Here is a 20,922-nt window from a genome sequence, read left to right as displayed (position 1 = left end):
ACCGTCTACCATAGTTAGATAAAGGTATTTTATCTTCTGGAAAGATAAGTGGCTGGAAGAGACTTCTGTGCCAATTTTTTCACTTGTACGTTGATATAACTATTATTCAATCTACTGCACTTGTCTGTCTAAAGCTTCTTACATCATGCCCTGGTTACCTAATAGGGCCTATGTGTTTTGGTATCGTTTCTTGGCTGTAATGACACAAAATCAGATATCAGGCCCTGACGTTTTTTGTAATGACTCAAAATCAAACAGCAGGCCCTGACCCTGACATGACTGTAGTAACTCAAAATCAGACATCAGGCCCTGGTGTGGCTGTAGTCATAATGAGACGTATGGCCCTGACGTGTATCAGGTGACTAAAAATCAGACATCTGGAACTAAAACGGCTGTAGTGACTCAAAGTAAGACACCAGGTCCATGCGTGGTTGTAGTGACTCAAATGAGACAGCAGGCACTGGCGTGGTTGTAGTCACTCAAGTGAGACAGAAGGCACTGGCGTGGATACAGTGACTAAAATGAGATATCAGGCCCTAACAATGCTGTAATAACTCACAATATGACATCAGGCCCTGGCGTGGTTGTAGTGACTCAAAAAAAGACATCAGGACCTAGATAATTTATATTGACTCAGATCAGACATCGGGTCATGACATGGTTGTAATTAACTTAGAGTAAGACATCAGGCGCTGACGTGGTTCTAGTGACTCAAATCAGCCATCATGCCCTGGCGTGTTTAATTTCATAAAAAGTTTTTAGGTTACATTCAAAATTCGTGAGGAAATAAACTTTAAAAATTGACCATATCAACAAATGGAATATGCAAACAATTGTATGATTTGAGGAAACAACCTCTCCAGAATGATCCTGTCAAGAAAAGGAATATACAAACAGTTCTTGATGTTTAACTTATATATCCTGGAATAAGTGGTATATTTACGTCTTTGAAATCCCCCCCTCCCCAGCCTCCAACACCTCGTTTAATAGACAGGAGCAACCACCTGCATTGCTAGCGTCAAATAGTCCATGTGTTCGGGTGTTTGGCTACATACCCTCAGAAAAATCTCCAAGCTCTTCCTTTGTCCGAACTGAGAGCCAAGCTGTGACCCGAAGGGAACTTGACGAGTACTAGAGCGTGTAGTACACTTTCTAGGTGACGATTACGGTGAATGAATGCAGACAAAGAGAGTATGTTTTAATCACCAGAAACATTGGGACATACACCTATCAGGGGAGTGTACACTTTCGCTATGTGTATGCATGTTTGTGCAGTCCTGCCTTCTCTGTTCATAATGACCAGTTTCCATTCCATCTTAATGCAACAAAAAGAATGTAAGAAGAATAGAAAATGGGAACATTGTGCAATAATAGATAGAAGGGTTGGATAGCATTATTTTAATTACCATACACAATACTAACCCAGAAACGGAATGTCCTCAACCGTTTCTATCGCATGTAAATAAAATCCTAGGATGTAAATAATGGCCGATTCGAACTGTCTTCAAGCCCATAAATGTTCCTACGCCATAAAAACTTAACGTGACGATGACCAGATCTCTAACAGCAACATGCGGAACAACATCGTCTGTTTCCGATATGAGACGAATAATGTCGATTCTGTTAAAGTGGCGAGGAGGTAAAAGACGTGATACTTCCAAATTGGTAAATTACTGACGGACAAAATACGGCTAGATCTGAGAACAGATTCGTATAAAATGTGTTGAAAATAGCATACCAAATCGTTTCAGCAAACAATAATTCCAATTGTTATTAATTGAGTCAATTTTTCTACAGTATGATTGGATAAAAAAAAGATCATGTGATGCTGTTATGTTTGTATACATCGGTAAATTCTGTGGATTACTGTCGGTTCTCAAAATGTTTCTGGTGCACTATTGGTGTAGCTTTGTCCCTACCTTCTCTCATAACCATAATAATACTAACGACACTAACCCAGGATATGACTTAGGTTAAAAATTTACAATCCCAGTTAAAATTGCCAATCGGAACTTTAAACATCCACGCAGTCTTTACATCACTCGAAACACTCTCCTCTGCGGCCAAACAAAGCATATGGAGACTTTACCAGCCACTTCACATTCATAAATTACTGCAATCTTGTTTCGAACATATTACTCCAGATGGTCATGTAAACAGGACATGAGTGCTTGGGATCTCACTATAATATTGAAAGAAAAAGAACAAAGAATGCTAAACCACCAGGTGCCGGACGCACACCTAATGTTTGAAAACAAAAACAACAAAACAATAGATTGGAGATTTTTATTTTTAAAAAATTCATGCCGAGTTACAACGTAATTCAAATCGCTACATTATCTGTGTAACATGATACATTATTTGACGACCCTTGGATAGCCAAGACAGTCATATCGCTACGATGTCTGCAGTGTGACAGTTTATAGTGATGTCTAGCACTGGGGCATCATGTCGCAGACATGTAGCTTGATATCCCACCCAATCACATTACCCTGACACCAGGTCGACCAGTCTTAACACTAACCTCTTAATGCTTAGCGCCAAGCAAGGCCGCTGTTAGTTCCATTTTTTTATAAGTCTTTGGTATGACACGGCCGGGGATCAAACCCACGACCTCCCGCACCCGATGCGGACGCTTTAACTATTAAGCCACCGGAGCAGGCTGTGAAGCAGCTGATGAAAGAATATTATGAGCGACATGTACGTAATGTTTAATGCTTTGTATATGAAAACCGCTGATTTGACGACAGAAAGGCTGTTCTCCTTGTTTGTATGAGAGCACTCGATATGCGTGATTCTTAATTAAGAACATCCGATTGATAAGGACATAGAAAAGTTTTTGTCATTTAATACGCATGTTTGATTATTATATGACACCATTTGTTATGTCATAAAAAAACGTGTTGACAATTCATATTTGTCTTACTGCGTTATTATAGTTTATTTCAATCCTTATGCGCCCGCGCATGTGTGTATGTGTGTGTGTGATATTATTCAAAATTCATGCTCTCGAGTTAAAACAAAAATCAATGTAACTGTTTGGATTATTAGATTACCCTGGAGACCCTTATTTAATGGAATATCTAATACCTGATGCTATCAACGCCTGACAGAAATGGGATGAGCTGGATTTAGTTAGCAATAAGCAACAAGACCTCTCATTTCTTTGACGTCAACATTCCAGCAAAACATGTCAAAAAGACGGAAAATCAATAATGAAATGACCAAAAGTGTATACGGGGAAAACTATTCAGGAAAAAAAGAATACATAAAACACGGCAAGTTCATCAATGTCTGCTCGCAGCTAAGTACCCTCTGTAAAGATTCAACTTTTATACTTTTCTAAGGAAATGAGCTTAATACAATGTATTTCTGAAATTCCGAGTATTTATTAACGTACACTCATTTTGATGGAAATGGTGATGCTAGAAAAAATATTATACATGTGGCTTATTGGTTGATTGAATAATGATTGATAATTATTTTAACACACAAGTTTTGGTTGTGTTTTACCTAGGGAGCTTATTTGCCTATGCCCCATGCACATCACATAGAAAATTGGATTTGCAATTTGTTTTCAATCGATGGTACGATCATACTAAGGATAAATGCAATTTAATATTAGCAAAACGCTGGCAGACAAAATCTCAGCTTGCAACAAAGCTGTTACGCGGATATACACTAATATATTTATGAGGTAGAAGAGATTTAAACACACACACACACACACAAGAATATAAATTAAACATCTTACATGTAAACATACCCAAAACATTCTTAAATAAGCAGTGCATTAATTTTCGTCATTAGTAGCATTAGTTCAGTGTGTTATATCGGAAGGCTTACCTTTAAAGGTGCATATTTTCAACTATGTCGGTACATTCTTCATAAGGCAATGGTTTCTGAAGTAACATGTACTGCTACTGTATAGCTAAAAATTCACTGAATTTTTAAATTCATGTTTTTAATTTAGTACAAACATATAAAAACATAAAGTTCAAATCTCTCTCTCTCTCTCTCTCTCTCTCTCCATGTGAGCCATATGCGTAAAGAAGATATTAATTTAATAATTTAGCAGTTTACTTTTAAAGTTGGCTTGCTGCACATTCCCTAGCAAATAAGTCGAATCCAGATCACCGTCTCCGTTGTTAGAACAATCAACGTATACCTGATCTACGGTAGATTTTAGTCGATGTTGTTAGAACACTCAACGTATATCTACCGTAGATTTTAGTCGATGTTGTTAGAACAATCAACGTATACCTTGATCAACGGTAGATTTTAGTTGATGTTCTTTGCATTTAGACCCGACTTATTCATGAGTATAAAGGTGCTTTAGATATCGTAACATCGTAGACATTAAGTTACCTATGATTTAAGTTATGTTTGGAAGCTAGCTTAAATTTGAATATAATTTCGGTGTATCTAAATGTCCGAGCTTTTTAAAGAAATAAAATCAACAACGTCATCTTGAATGACAGATCCTAAGACTCCGCGTATATGCTTGTGCATGTCTGCATGTCTGAAGAATAGGAAAAGTAAACATACGTTCTCTTATGTCACGTGTTTAGGCTCGAATAAACAGTAACACAAGAAAGGGTGAAAACAACAACAAGCTTTGTTGTTCGATAAAAATGAAAAAATATGAACTTACGTTTTAATAGAATCAAATCCAAGAATAAAATTTGAGTAGTCCTAATAACAAAATGTTCTACTGATTTCACGTTCGAATCCCGACGAAGACTCCAAGATGCTGCAATCCGTACTGTTGAAGTCTACAGTTCCCTGTAGAAACATGAATTATCACTCCGGTTTCTGATAGATGAATAAATTTGTATAAAACCTGTTCTTGTTCCACAATATTACATGAGCACACGTATTTTCCAGATGAATAACAGAATTAATCCTTTTGAATCCAAGTAATTTGAAATAACTCCAAACAGCACAACATACAACTAACAGTTTAACAGCCCAGCTTCTACTGAGATTAATTCTACAAAACAGAGATTATATCGTTTCCAAAAACGTAAACAAGGGGTCACGTGATTATCTTCTTGAAGGTTATAGAAGTAAGTACTTGTTACAGATCACGTTAACCCAGTGTGACCCTGACGAAGACCAATCATTTTACTCTAACAAATAAAATATTTTTAAAAATGTAACATCTTAAAGACAAAGTTCCACCATGACCTCGAAAATAACCAATCATTTTAAAATAAAATAGAACTTGTTTACAATGGTTGCTATAAATTTTGAAACAAGGTCAGGATTTAGATCAACACCTGGTGTTTATCAACTAACAGTCAATGTCAAACTATTTTCTGAAAAAAAGTATAATCTCTAGTGAATAAATTGACATTACAATAAAAATGTACTGAAAAATAATTTAAAAAATTAAAAGGGACAAAAAATTGAAATAAATATATATTAAATCAAATATAATTAAATCAAATATACATACCAGTCATAATGACCTTATTAATATGCACGTTAAACTTTTCTAGGAAACGAACAGCTAGAAGATATACCTGATCAAAGGTTGCCAGAAGAGGTCGAGACAGAAGGAAATGACGTTGCACAGGAGAGTGAGTTATATATATATATATATATATATATATATATATATATATATATATATATATATATATATATATATATATATATATATATATATATATATATATATATTTGTAGGGAAATTTTATATTGTCACTCGTGGCGACGAGTTAAATATTTCCTTATATATATATTCAAAAGACGTATATTTTCTTTTATTATATATTTTAAGACAAACATCATCGATCTGCATGGATTTGTTCGTCAATTCTATGTCGACTGTATTACTATATTGATAAAATAGAGTTCCGTTATTTGACAATAATTTTGTCACATGTGAAAAACACATTTTCTGTCATGTCGTATTACACCAGAACATATTACAATCAGATGGGTTACCTGACCGAGCGATATCAAACCTGAACGCGGTTCCGCTAGAAATCCTAAGTTGCTGCTAATTCCAAAGACCTTTATACAACTACTGTTGTAAACTGGAATGTCCAACGTGTCTATTCTATAAATGTTAGTCTAATTAATACAAGACCACAGATCTCGCAACGTCCCAATTTTCTATCAACGCACAACTGTATGGTTTCTCTTTGTAACAAGATAACCGGGTGGGATTTTGGATTTACGATGGAACACTTTGATGGTGATAAAAATACAATGTTTAATGACGAATGGCTTGAATGAAAAAAGAATTATCAATAATACGTGCGTGTGATATCCAAATATTGGATCAGTTAACTTAATCCACACGAACCAAATAATGAAAATACAAATAAATGAACTTACACAGTACAGAAACAAGGAGTTAATGATTCACAGTGATTTCACAAAGAAAGAAGTATGTTTTACTGAAATAGTACAACTGTGGTATTTTACTCGTATAGTAAAAATGTATTCACTCAAATAGTGAAAATGATGAAAACAAAGGGACAGACGTACAATTAAGAGTTTAACGTTGTTTTTCGGGCGTTATTTGCTGTGAGTCGGCAACTGACAGTTTATATTACGATCAACTCAGAAAAAAAACAATGTTAAACTCTTGTAATTGAAGTTTCGTTATGATATTTTGTTTGCATCATTAAAAAAAACAGAAATCTTAATTGAACGTAGTAATACATGTTTGGGGTTTTCTATTACGTAGCTATTTATAGCACTTGGGATTGTCCTGCTTGATCGTAATAAGGTCATCATAATACCAGTCCTTCAACCAATGGAAGCCAAATTTATTCAATTTTTTTAAAAAATTGTTTGAATGTTCTTTTCCTTTAATGCTTACTTCGTGTCTGCCTTCACTGGCAGTGTTTATCTTATGCTGTACACGTGACTCTATTTATAGAAGTGGGTATTCTTAGAAAAGTAGTTCTCCTTACAGTTCATACAGAAATAAACACAATTCATTTTGATCACGTGGTAACATTCTGACCAATGGAAATGTTACTTTCCTTTACCAGCTACTGGCATTGCAATTATAATATCTTTACAGTAACAAAAACACACTGGGTATTACAAACCACCGGGTACAAGATTACATGTTATGATTTGCACACTCCGTCACCAGCACACGTGGCTACCAGTCACACTGATCAATCAAGCAGTCAGTATTCCAGGTTGGTCAATCAAGCAATCAGCGCACATCAGTCACGGTTAGCAACGCCCGATCACCTGCTTCTCGCCCAGCAACACTGTTTTCTCAGCTCTACTCCTGCTATGGTTCAGCTTCACAGCTGCTATGGTCAACTTCTGTGATTAGCTCTGCAGCTGGTACCACGTCAACTCCGATCACTCCGATAACTCTGATCACTCCAGTCAGCTACAAAGCTGCGACTCTGATCACTATGGTCAGCTAAAAATACATCTAACACCGTGTACTATGCATGACATGGGCATATATGATAGAACGTAATGGCGTTATACACGGTAAACTACACATATTACATTATCGGCACAATAATTACAAAACAATACACAAGTTCAGAAGTGAACCTAACCGTGCCCGAAAAGAATCCTATGGTACTAAACGTTTCTTAAAAATGCAACTTTATATATTGCTAATATAAAGCTCTTGCTAAGTCACAAACAATAATAGAAAATATTTCCATGATACTACGTAAGCCGCAGCTACATAGAAAATATACAAAAATAAACGTGGTAGTACAATAGGTATAACGTATACACACGAAATTAATAACTCACATACCTCTATAGCTGAAGACGTACAAGTCCTTCAAGTAGACAGCTCAGTGATAAGACGTTCCGTAATGTAAAGATTTTGACCTATGATTATGTATTTATACACAGACGATGCCTCAATACATCGTCTGTGAGATGGAAGTATTCGGCTCTTCCCATCGAAAGCACATCGCACGTGCGACATTGGATGAACTGAAATCACTATTTCGAAATCTTTGTAGAATATACATAAATCACCCTTGGGTTCGTTGTACACACGAAACCCGAGTACATGCATTTACTAAATAAAAGAATTTATTCAATTCCGCGACATTCTTCATTAACTCTTCGTAACGTACCGTCATCATTTCACGCCGTATAACTATACAACTCACCGTAATACAGGGAACTATTTTTTTACTACGCCACCTTCAACCAGTCAAATTATGGTTTTAAGCCACTTTTCGCCTGTAAATTTGCATCACTTTTACCACCATGGCAACAATAAATGGCGCCTGCTAACGGCTTAACAGTCCCTTCTCTTTTCTTCCATTTTGTAATTCACCAGTCTCCAATCATAGATACTGCACCTGGAGTCACACAATCAATGTACACAACTAGATTTTAATAGGGACAATTCAACTCTGGGGACACTCATGCGGCTCTGACATAAATTCACTAAACGTTAACCATGACCTCATGGAAACTCATTAACATTTCACTCCGTGACGTTTGCTTCAAGTGACTGGTTAATTATTTCGGTCTGAGGAATATTTCCCCAGGACCGACATCCCATAATTAAACAGGTAATCACAAACATCAAGGAAATCATTAAAACGGATCGCTATAAACAAATGCGCATACTCCAAATTTGTTACAATGTATTACTATATGACTTATATTATCGGCATAAGCAATGAATATTGTGTCACCCAAATAATTAAATGGAATTACATTACATTGCAGGTATGGGATTCACACACACACACACACACACACACACACACACACACACACACACAGACCTGTCTAACACTCTGCATATGATCAACCAAATATTTCTTATTAAATGGATGTATTTTCGTCAGGTCCAATATGGAAACTTCCATTTGATTTATTATTCGTCATAACAAATGTGAAAACGTCACTCCCACATTTTTAAACTGGGGAACTGATTACGAACAGGCTCAAAGTCCACTTAATAGTAATTGGTTATCATGCAAATACAACTACGCAATAACTGAAGTCTGGTTCTTAATTTGTCAAATACACATCACTCATCATGCCGTCTTCTAAAACACATTAAAATCATTGTCCACGTGTTTCATATTGCACGCATGGCAATACTGTTCAGTAATGATAACACGACTAATCAATCATCAATAACGGTGTCGTTTAAGCAAAAATTCATTTATAGAGTTTGATGAGTTTGATAGATTGTTTTTTTTCAAGCAGCGAACTGTAATATCGCAATGACGCAAAGTAGCGGCCAAAATCCATATCTCACAATTTAATAACCTAGTGTAATGAGTGTTATTTAAAGACGGTAGAGCACCCACTTTATTAAATTTTGAAGGACCAGATACTGGTAATTTCAAGCTGTTGTTTATGTGTTAAAGTAAAATAATGTTACCTTCTTAGATTTATACGAGAAAGATTCACTCAACCTTAAACATGGTATACTGGGTTGCACAATGTAAATATATCAGTGTGCCCAGTAATATTGGACCGTCAAAGTTAGCAGATTGAAATAAAGGTTTACTATAATATAAGATTGGTTAAGAAGGTAAGTACCATGTAATGGGACAGTGTACAGGATAGGGATTAGGTTTTTTTTAAACATAAGTACATATAAATTTGAATCTGGTTCCTTGTTCAATAAAAGGTATAATTTCTTTAAAAATTGCCCTGCTTTTGGGGTCCAGGGTCAATCAGAAGAATTTGATTCAACCGGCTGCTTTGTTAGTTCTCAACATCAAAACGAAATTAATTCAACATGATATTTGGTTAATATTTTCATGCGACGACCAACCACTTAAAGACCGAGATTGTAAATCAACCGGTTGGGCACTCATGGGTGTGATATCGGGTCTGCTTATAACAATAATCAGGCAAAAAGCTAACCAATCAGACTCACATGACGTCAGACGTCTGTTGACCTACACATTCAGATTGATAATTAGACAGGTCGGTTAATCCTTCCTTGATTCCTCTGTTTGTCAAACATCCACGCAGGTTATTCAATAAACAAAACTGCTATTGCAAATTACAGACGAATTCGTCAGACTTTCCGATCGAGACACTGTTAATTGGCAACTCCTACCGTGGAATGAACTGCTAGGATCTAATTCAGGCAACAATGCAATCTAGAAATAGAGTGACAAAACAAAAGAAACCATACAATTTGCTCCCGTTGGAGAATTTCTGATTATAGGTCTATAAGAAAGCAGCGTATCAAGCGCTTTTGTGAAAGGTGTAATTGGTGAACTGAATCTAAGACTTCCTTTAATGGCCATCTCCAGCAAGTCGAATAGCAGACATGCAGATCAAAGAGGTGATCCTGGAAGTCAATTATCAAGTTATCGCTTTACTATATTGCCACTGGAAAATCAAGGTCGTGGGGCAAATCCATAAAAATACGTAATAAAAATGTCACCAGTTACATACGAGCAATCTCTTTAAGTAAGTTTCCAAAGCTTGCCTAATGCTGAATGTTTTTAAATGTTCACGCAAATACATGTTGACTAATGCAATCGTCGTGCTGCCTCTTCGTTCTTATCATATTTGTTTTTGCAAGTGACTTTTATGGTTTACCCTGAGCTATGAAGTACCTATTTGAGGATAATGATAGTTATTAAAGTCAAGTGAAATCCAAGATTTTGTCGCTGCGATGTCCATTTTTTAAAGTGAACATTGTCACACTTTCCTATTCTTTAGGTCACCATATCATTTAGTTAAAACGAAATCCAGTCTTTCAGCCTTTTGCAATACAGTGATGGCATTTGCATTCTATCCACGTTTGAACCAACCGTACTCACTTTTTTGGTGATTACAAATGTACACATGATTTGTACTGATATAAAAAAATTCTCTAGTTAGTCTTTGTTTTTTCCCAATGACAATCTTTTGCTAGGGTTAAAACAGAAATTAAAAAAAAAATCCCAGCGGAAATGCCAAATGCAAATAATGGGGGGGGGGGGCAAAAAAAGACAACATTTAGGTACTGAAATTCTCTGTTGTCGCTGTCATCCTCAACGTTATTCTTTTAATTCATTCTCGACTACAGTTACAAATTCTTCAAGTTGTTTATGTCCAGAAATGCATTATGTTATTAACTTTGAAAATGTCTTTACAAAATTTTCTATCCACCATTTTTTTCTTCTTTTAATCTTCTAGTAGAGTCTTGTAAAATGCAATAAATGTGTTTATTTTTCGCATTTGAAATGATATAACGTATGGCACTGGAACCAAGAGTCTTGTCAACAGCAATAAAATAAATTAAATAAAATGGAAAAAGGTTGTGATACTAATAATGAAAGATTTTCATGATGTTACTTTTACGTACTATTTACTACATTCTCTGTTACGTTAAGAAATTTGACTCAGACATAATAATCGGAGATGGTCTCTTTCTTTCACAAAGTTAGAACATGCAAAATTGTTCATGGATATCACAAACGGTTAGTTGTGTGGACATTTGCAGAACACAACGCAAGAATTTGAGGCCTTGCATATAAAACCTCCGCGGACCGCAACTAAAAAAGTCAATAAATTATTTACCAAATATTTAGAACAAACTCAGCTTCTAATATTGAAAACCTTTACTCAAACTTCACGTGCGATTCCGATGTTTTTAAATCCTCACACATCGAACATGTAACCGGCCCAAACAAGAGTAATAATTGTACTTATTTCATGGCTTGCGATTCGGATCTCAAATATGTATGGTTTTATTACCAAATACCATTTTCACCATACTAAGAGGGTGGGGAGGAGGTGGAGAAGCTTACTGGGCAGTTGCCCCTGGCGCCAGAGGTCTTTGGGCGCCAAAACAGCTGATAAAGTTTAAAGTGCAGGCGCACCGGGCGCAATTTGACTTTTAGTACGCCACTGGTCGGTCTGAAAAAAATATACAAATATTTGGGGTAATTTTCGCCTACTTGACTTAATAAAACAAGTAAAATGCGTACATATCATTTGGCTTAAAAGTTGTACCGGAAACGATACATATATTTTTGCTGGAAACAGACGTACCTAAAATACCCCGAGTTTCCTCTGTGGTTTGTGTCTGTGGGTTTAACGCCATTTTTCAGCACATGTTATCCCATACATGGCGGCCAGTGTATTTTGGTAGATAAAGTATCCTGGAAAACCACCGACCCGCGCTATCTCACATACACACGCTGGCCGAGCTAAGACTCGAACCTACGCGAAAAAAGGTGAGATGTCAGTGATCAGTAAACGAGAACGTTTTATACATCTTGGCCACCAGGGGACTCATTTTCTTCTGTCTTGGAATATGTTTAATTATTTGGCTATTGCTGTCAATTTCCATGACAGGAAATTAACAGTTCAGTCCAGAAAGAATTGTTCACCAAATTGACTTTTTATACCTAAGCCATATTGTGGCATAGCCAGTCAGTCAGTCCGTTTATCTATTCGTCCGTCTGTACGATGTTTCGTTTCTGGATAATGACTAGAGTTCTACACCATCTACAGCGTACAACCTTGGCAAATATATTGCATTTTGGGGTCATAAAGTAAAGGTCGAGGTAACTCTAAGAAAAGAAAATGGTTTCCGCGTAAAAACAATTCTGCATCACAGGACGAGACCATACTATTGGATTGCTTGTTATTGTGGTCAGAATAAAGGTTTCTTGATTCTGGGGTCAAAAGATCAAAGAGCGAGGTCACTGTGACTAAACAAATGGTTTGCTCACAAAAATGTTACATGGACTAAACATTGTGAATGGTTGAAATACACAGTTGGCTGTATTTACAAACTGCACACATATTGCAGTGATTTTGCTATTTGTGTGTATTTTGTATTTGTCAGTTTGTATGTTTCATTTCCCCTTCTTCTAAAATAATAATTTAACAAATAACTTAATGAAGAAACATTGTGATTGACTTGCAGCTGATTTGGGGCCATCAGGTCAAAGGTAAAATGAAAATGCTTGGTAAAATGAAAAATGTGTTCTGCTTTAAAAAAAAAATGTTTTCTACCATATATCTTCGCCAAAATTTGCGAATGGATTTTGGGTAATAAAAATCCTGATTTGTGGTCAAGGTCAAGGTCGCTGTGGCTTTTATTTTTAGACCACGTACCTTGACTAAAGTTTGTGAAGGGCTTGTTAGTCAATTATCCAAAGTCATCCATGACCTACTTGGGCCAATAAAAAAAGTAATTTTTGGTACAATTCAAGCACAATATATTGATTGCTTTCGTTTCTCTTCATGCCTTTTAAAAATATAATTTACGTGTACTAATGTTTCCATTTATCGATGGATCGGTTTGTCTCTTTAGGGATCAGGAATTATCGAGCAGATATTTTATACTACTTATAATTACGTGTCTAATCAAGGAGTTACTACCAGTTTAGCACGAGATTCCAAATTGCTAAAGCTTCAAAAACACTTGTGTTCGTGAAATATTATTGTAACAATCAAAGAAGTTGCTTGACCGAGCGATGTCAAACCCTAGGAGTCATAAGTTTTCCCTGATTACAAAGACTTCCATGCAACTACTGATGTAAGCTGGAAAATACAATGTGTCCATTCTTTAAATACTGTACAACTCAACCACCTAATACCGGGAACTATTTTTATTACGCCACCTTAGGCCAGTCAAATCGTGATTTTAAGTCACATTTCGCATGTACCTTCGCACCATTTTTACCACCATTGCAACAATAAACTGCGCCTACCGAGTCACACAATCAATTTACACAACTAGATTTTAATAGGGACTACTGAACTCCAGAGACACTCATGCAACTCTGACCTAAATTCACCAAAAGTTAACCATGACATTATGGAAACTCAGTAGCACTTCACCCCGTGACGTTTGCTCCTAGTAATTGGTTAATTATTCCGGTCTGAGGAATATTTCCCCAGGACCGACTTCCCCTAATCAAACAAGTAATCACAAACATCTAAGAAATCCTTAAAATGGAGAACTATAAATAATTGCGCATACTCCAGATTTATTAGATTATGAACAGCTGTAAGAAACTATTATGGCTTACCTTTCCTTGGAAATTTTTCTAAAGTATGTTGCTTTGAATTATTTACTTTAAAATGTCCTGAACGTTAAAAAGAATTGTTCTAAATAAACAATAAAATTAAAATCATATTCTCCTACATTTGTTTTGCTTCCAATCTCTTACGGTATAAATTTAGAAATTTTGCCACATACACATTTGAATAACAGTATATGGAACTGCATTTATGCATTTATTTTACGTTCATTTTTCTAATCTTCCTAACATATTATATCAGTTTCTTTTTTATTTTATAAATTTGTTTATATATTTCATGATTTTAAATATTATATTTTTGCCTCTAGACAACAGTCCAGCACTGATAAATAGGGTGCTTGCAGGTCTTCAACCTGAGGAAATAGCAAAATTTGCAGAAGTCTATCAGAGACGTGGTGAGTATCTTTCAATTTGTGTGAGTGAGGCTTTTTTCTGTCTGCCATCTCTCTCTCTCTCTCTCTCTCTCTCTCTCTCTCCTCTAAAAGGAAACAATCCTGCAAACGGAAACATGTAAATAGATCATCAAAGGTCATTGCTGAAAAACAATGTATCGAAAGAAGAGAGATGCACGTAACAATGGATGGATTTGTGTATTGTTCAGATTATATTTTGTCTTCTATCATCTCTACCGTATTACCAACATATTCGTTCAGAGATTTCGCAATACATTCCGGTTTTTCTCTGTCTTGTAGATACATGCCCTGTGGAGAAACTGTCCACAAACTGTGCCTTTGCTGATAAACTTCATCTACCGATCGATGCTGACGCCAGAATCCTCTGCAATCGCCACGAAATGTGCTACACATGTGTAAGTCATTTGCCAAGTTCGGATGTAAGCCGCCACAATAAATAATGTATTACTAATATATGATTAAATAATTTAACCAACTTTGTAATTAGTTCTGCGTTTGATAATTAAAACCATAACAATAAAAATATCTTATTTTATAATGTGATAATCAAGAATGCAGTAGATTACTGATTATTAGTATTGCTAATATTACATTGTTGGTAATTGCTACATAATCTGTTTTTATTATTCATGTGAGGCGAACCTGCATTGTCTATTGATAAGATGCATTATATCGTTTTAACATGGCCCAAACATTTTTACAGAAAAGGGAAGTGGGGTGTGGATAATGTACACAGTATTCTATTACTAAACTTTATAACTGATTTTAAATGTGGCATTACACGTTGGTAGGAATGTTCCTTTTAATCTATCTAAGTATCACGGCTTTCACGTAGATAGTAACATGGATACGATTTTTGAATTTAAGCAAGTTACCCATGATGAAGTTTATAAAATGATATGTTTAAAATTAAAGCAACATGTCTTATTGTTAATTTGCCTTTTTCCGATTATGCGTCTGTAAAATGAACCACATCAATTTCAATTATATCAACGACAGGAATCAAATTTTATTATTATTATTATTATTATTATTATACAGGGTCAAACCATAGGCCTTACTGAATCCGGCTGTGACAAGGGTTACGAAGGGGAGATTATACAAGCTTGTGGAAATGACGAGAGCTGTCTCAAGGATGGCCTTCTCTTCTTGAGCCTCATGAAAGAAAACCATTTCTACGAGATATATGTTCACGGCATTTGTACCGCTCCGTGTATCCAAGACTATATCTACGGTTTATTGTAGGCTGACGTGAGCGTATCCTGTGGAATCATATTGGTCCACATTTGTCAAATGTTTTTTAATTGGACAAATATATACCAATGAAATTCCGTTTGTCCACCAAAGCTCTATTGTCTCTGAAAGCCCTGGATATAGAAAGCTTAAAACTTATGGCTTGTGCATGTGTTAATGAAGCTTCCATCCGGGGATTTCATGAAAAAGTTCAAATCTGAAATTAAATTTGCTATGTTTAATGTATATGTTAATGTTATATGAATATTTTCGTATTTCTGTTTTAAATTGTATTCAGTGTAGTCAATTTAGACAAATCGGAAATGGTCATTTATACGGTACAATGTGTCCTGTTAATGAACCAAGGATGTCAAGATTTCATTTGAGAAACATTTTTAAAAAAGCACACATGTAGCTATATTTCAGTAAAAATGATTTAAACAAGGAAATAAAAGTCTACCTAAAATTTCAATACCTGTATTTTGATCACAGATTACTTCTTGAATACATTGTACTGAGACAGTTGCGGTCAAATTGACGCAATCAACTGTTTTTTAAAGACTCGCTTGGGAGAGCAGTAAATAATATTTCCTTTATTTTGGGTTTGCGTCGCCTTTAGGCAGTGATGACATGATAGATTTGTATAGCGAAAGTTATACATTTGTAGGGAAAGGATCTGAATTTGAAGACAGAAACATTATGATATCACAAATGTATTTATGAAATTTGCACACTACTCTTTTGCATACAGAAAAAACATATATCGTAATGTTTTAAAAATTAACTTTCCCAAAAACATAATAAGAAGAGTCTGGTAAAATATTAAGTGAAAAGCACTGACTGATCGAAAATGATAGTTTCCAAATCCAAGACTACACAAAAATTAGTCCGGTGATGATTCTTTTTCGGGATCTATTTGGTCATAAATCTAAATTTTACACGGTGTATACACGTGTCGAAACCCGCTTCTGTTTGGTCATATATCAAATTTTACACCGTGTATACACGTGTTGAAACCCGCCGATCTTTGGTCATATATCCAAATTTACACCGTGTATGCATGTGCTGAAACCCGCCGCTGTTTAGTCATATATCTTCAGATTTTACAATGTGTAGACGTATGTTCAAATCTGGAACTGTTTGGTCATAAAGTTGACAATTTCTTTACTGTGCATGTGCGTGTTGAAATCTAACACATGACAAACGTCCTTTACAGATACAGTACAAACTTGGCAACATAATGAAACGTTTGGCTGCGTTAAGCATACAGGATAATCTGCATGTGATGCAACATTTCACAATTTCGTCATCAGTTGCTTTCAACCAGTTAGAACCAGTTTGGATTCGCTCATTCGTTGGAAGAGGTGATTGCTCAGTATCGACTTTTTTTTGAGGTCATTTAATTTTGCTGATGAATTAAAATCCTTCTGGTGTACTTTCTTTTTGTTTAAGCATTAAAAAATGCATCGCACATTTAAAGTACAAAGTAATTTCCCAATATTCTGATCAATTGTGAAAGAAATCTATAATGTTATAACTGGATAATTTTAAGGCAAGATGAATGATAAGATCCGAGTTCACCGAATAATGCGACCTAACGGAATCAAGTCTAGAGTCCATATTTAAAAGTCATGGAAAGCAATTATGATTCTTCCAATATGCTTAACTATTGCCTAGCTCTCGCGCAACAGCGCGTTAACCCATACGAACACACACACACACACACCACACCACACACACGAGCGCGCACATCCTCTTTGGGTGTACAGTTTTGATTGTATCGGTACAGGAAATATGTACCTTTTGTGATTATGTTATTAAAAAAGAACACAGCTGAATGCGATTTACGAAATATAGTGTTCTTGAAGATTAACATGACTTCCCATCGCCATTTTCCTTAATGCGACATTTCAAGAAGGTTTTCCATGGTTACACCAACTATGTCCAGATTTAATTTCTGATTAAATTTGATAAGTACTAGCAAATAACTTCGTCAGAAAAGAAATAATGGGAAAAAAATTTTCGCTTCTTTTAAAGGCTTAATATGAATTAACTATTTAGAATATCAGTTTTCTACATATAAAAAGTGTCTCAAGATTATTGTTCTCGTCGGAATCCAACGTTAGGTGGAAACTGTATGAAGTCTTAACACCAAAATCTAAAGTAAGGAGTAAGCTTTATTGAGTTTTAACACCAAAATCTAAAGCAAGGCGGAAACTTTAACACCAAAATCTGAAGCAAGGCGGAAACTTTAACACCAAAATCTAAAGCAAGGCGGAAACTTTAACACCAAAATCTAAAGCAAGGCGGAAACTTTAACACCAAAATCTGAAGCAAGGTATATGCTTTATTGAGTCTTAACACCAGGCGGAAACGTTAACGTCCAAATCTGAAGTAAGGCAAAAGCTTTATTGAGTCTTAACACCAAAATCTAAAATAAGATGGAAACTTTAACACCCACATATGAAGTAAGGCATAAGCTTTATTGAGTCTTAACACCAAAATCTAAGGAATGGCGTAAGCTGTATTAAGTCTTAACGTCAAAATCGAAGGCAGAAACTTTAACACCAAAATCTGAAGCAAGGTATATGCTTTATTGAGTCTTAACACCAAAATCTAAAATAAGATGGAAACTTTAACACCCACATATGAAATAAGGCATAAGCTTTATTGAGTCTTAACACCAAAATCTAAGGAATGGTGTAAGCTGTATTAAGTCTTAACGTCAAAAAATCGAAGGCAGAAACTTTAACACCAAAATCTAAAGTAAGGTAGAAGCTTTATTGAGTCGTAACACCAAACTCTAAAGTAAGGCGTAAACTTTAACACCAAAATTAAAAGTATGACGTGAACTGTATTGAGTCGTAACTCCAAAATCTAACGTAATGCATAAGCTGTATTGAGTCTTTAAACCAAACACTAAAGGCATAAGCTGTATTGCGTCTTAACACCAAATTAAGTTCTAAAATAGAATTTTACCACCTCCTTTGGTCACACCATAAATTTGTGACTCGTATGTGATTTGTTGTTGCTGTAAGATGGGGAGGCTTGCTTTTCTTGTTTTCTTATGTTTAGAATCCGTCAACATAGGGTAGACATTATCTGCTGTCATTCCGATGCAATCACTGAGCGATATTATCCTGCCAAACCCATGCTGCGTAAAATACTTCAAAATATCCTTTATTCTGCAATGAATTAGTTTTTCATTTAGTTTCAATGATTCAGTCGCAAATTGAATTGTCTGTTATTGATAATTACTGCCGGGCATAGGTGCAATATATGATTGTTATGTCTCACAATGATGTGAAATAGAGATCCTTTTTTTCTGCTGCAATCAGAGTTTGTTTTTAAAAATTCAATGTTAGTTATTGTTAGCTAAGAATAATAATAGATACAAACTTAAAGACTGCAATGTCCGTATGAAGATCACACGGAAAATTAAACAAAAGAATGAGTCGATACTGAAAAAGTAGCAGATTACCTATAAATTTCACAGCATTTTAGCGTAATTCACCCATCAACTTGAATAATTTTAATTACCAGAGACAATTTGAATAAAAAAGCAGTTTAATAAAAACATCAAAAGCAACAGGAATGACTAGGTTAACAACGTAATTGTAATCATGAGAAGAAAAAACAATAAGTAATTTTTCCGTTCACATATCGACAACAATAACAAACAAATCCATATAATGCGGAAATATCCATAGACGTGGTCAGTCATATTACCGAGAACTGTTTTTCTGCGGTTATCGACGATATACTTACCTACGGTACTTATTATACATTTAACAGTAAATCATTACTTTTATGTCAAAGCGTTGCATTATATTTTGTGTCATAGATCTCAATTGTCATCTTCAATATATTCCAATAAGTCGATTTTCGACAAATTGGCGAATTTTCATCGACTCTGTTGATTTGTGGCGGAACTTGAAGTTTGTGAATTATTTTCCGTATTTACGAATTTCTTGATAACTTTGTGTTTCTTTTATCTCTTTTAATAAATTCAGAGACTTCAAAGTTTTATCGAACAGGCACACCTTAAGCTTGCAATAATGTTCGACAGCTTGTACAAACTGAAAACAAGTATCGTTCAAAGTTGGGTGTCAATACAGAAACAGGCAATCTAAGTTTAAAACGTGTTTTGGTTTTTTAAAAATGGACTCGGTGTGAGTAGGGGTGAGTGGGGGAACAGTATCATTCGGTTCTAGCTACATTAGTTGATACAAATGCCATTAATGTCCTTTAAATATGGCATTCAAAAGCCAGAAATTGAATCTCGAACTAGAGGGGATTATCAAGTGTCATAAAAATACCCGCATATTCTCAATGAAACAAATCAGGGCGGAAAATAAATTAATATTCATAAAACGAAAACATTAGTTTAGACCTACTTGCTCAGAAACGATGATGGGGAGCAAAGGGGTCTCAAAATGAGAAACGATGATGGGGAGCAAAGGGGTCTCGAAATGAGAATTCGTGCTTATTTAGGTTTATATAAAATTTGGGTTTCTTGAATGAACTAGAACAGGCAGCCCACAATCACTACAGCCCTCCCCTCATAATATTTCCTAAAAACCATCGGAGAAATTGTCTGATGGGATAGTCTGACATTGTGAGGCTGCTGGACTGTTGTTTACAGCTACTGAACTTATATCCTAGCTAAAGCGTATCACTACATAAGTGCAGATTTGACGAAATAAAATATTTCCAATAACACCTGCCCTCTCCCCCTGTTGACACAGGCAGCGTCAATTATGTTGGAAGGCTATTAATTCAAACCGGTTGCCTGCCTGGACAGCTTCTTTAGACGTTTGTCTCGTTCGCAAACTTGATGTGCATTTACCCAAACGGAAACGCCCAAAGAAGCTGCGATTGAAATCGGCTGAAATGAATGATTATAAACTATAACAAAACAACCCAAAACCATGTTCTTATTGTATATTCGTAAGTAATTTCCCCAACAATCCATACCTTTCCAACATCACATTTTTTTAAATTGCAGTTCAGAACAGTGCTCAACGTAAATCTGTAGAAACTAATAAGCGAAATAGGTTCCCAAAAGCAGTGACGATTCATTTGATATTCATTTATGATTTCTTTAACGTTATTAAATTTCATATTTCACATACTCTAAATTTCTTTTCAACGATTCATTTGTTTGATTATTTCATGAAATTCTGAACTTCTGGTAGAATAGCATTCACAAAACTTATTTTTGTCAGATGCATAAAATGTTTGTTTTTTCTTTCTTGAAATAAAACGCTAACAGCTCGTCA

The 20,922-nt window shown here is 35.4% G+C and overlaps 1 protein-coding gene across 2 annotated transcripts in view; it reads left to right on the top strand.

Annotated features, from left to right (window-relative positions):
• The window catches only part of LOC149800361 (uncharacterized), a 112,532-nt gene extending 91,610 nt beyond the window's left edge, over positions 1 to 20,922 (top strand). The window contains exons 3-7 of one of the 2 annotated variants that reach the window (XR_016421367.1): positions 5,505 to 5,585; positions 14,303 to 14,389; positions 14,687 to 14,802; positions 15,449 to 17,882; positions 18,225 to 20,922. Coding sequence is in view for 1 of the 2 variants with exons in the window: in XM_089959990.1 (XP_089816116.1) it covers positions 5,505 to 5,585; positions 14,303 to 14,389; positions 14,687 to 14,802; positions 15,449 to 15,652 (488 nt within the window). In the remaining variant the exon portion in view is untranslated. Of the gene's footprint in view, positions 1 to 5,504; positions 5,586 to 14,302; positions 14,390 to 14,686; positions 14,803 to 15,448 lie in introns of both variants that reach the window. The other variant, XM_089959990.1, reaches the window with a different exon arrangement.

The sequence above is a fragment of the Sinohyriopsis cumingii genome, chromosome 5 (assembly GCF_028554795.1).
Source record: "Sinohyriopsis cumingii isolate HCF-2022 chromosome 5, ASM2855479v2, whole genome shotgun sequence".
In the NCBI taxonomy this organism is placed as follows: domain Eukaryota; kingdom Metazoa; phylum Mollusca; class Bivalvia; order Unionida; family Unionidae; genus Sinohyriopsis; species Sinohyriopsis cumingii.
Note: the sequence above shows the minus strand (reverse complement) of the source record. Positions and strands in the feature narration are given on the sequence as shown.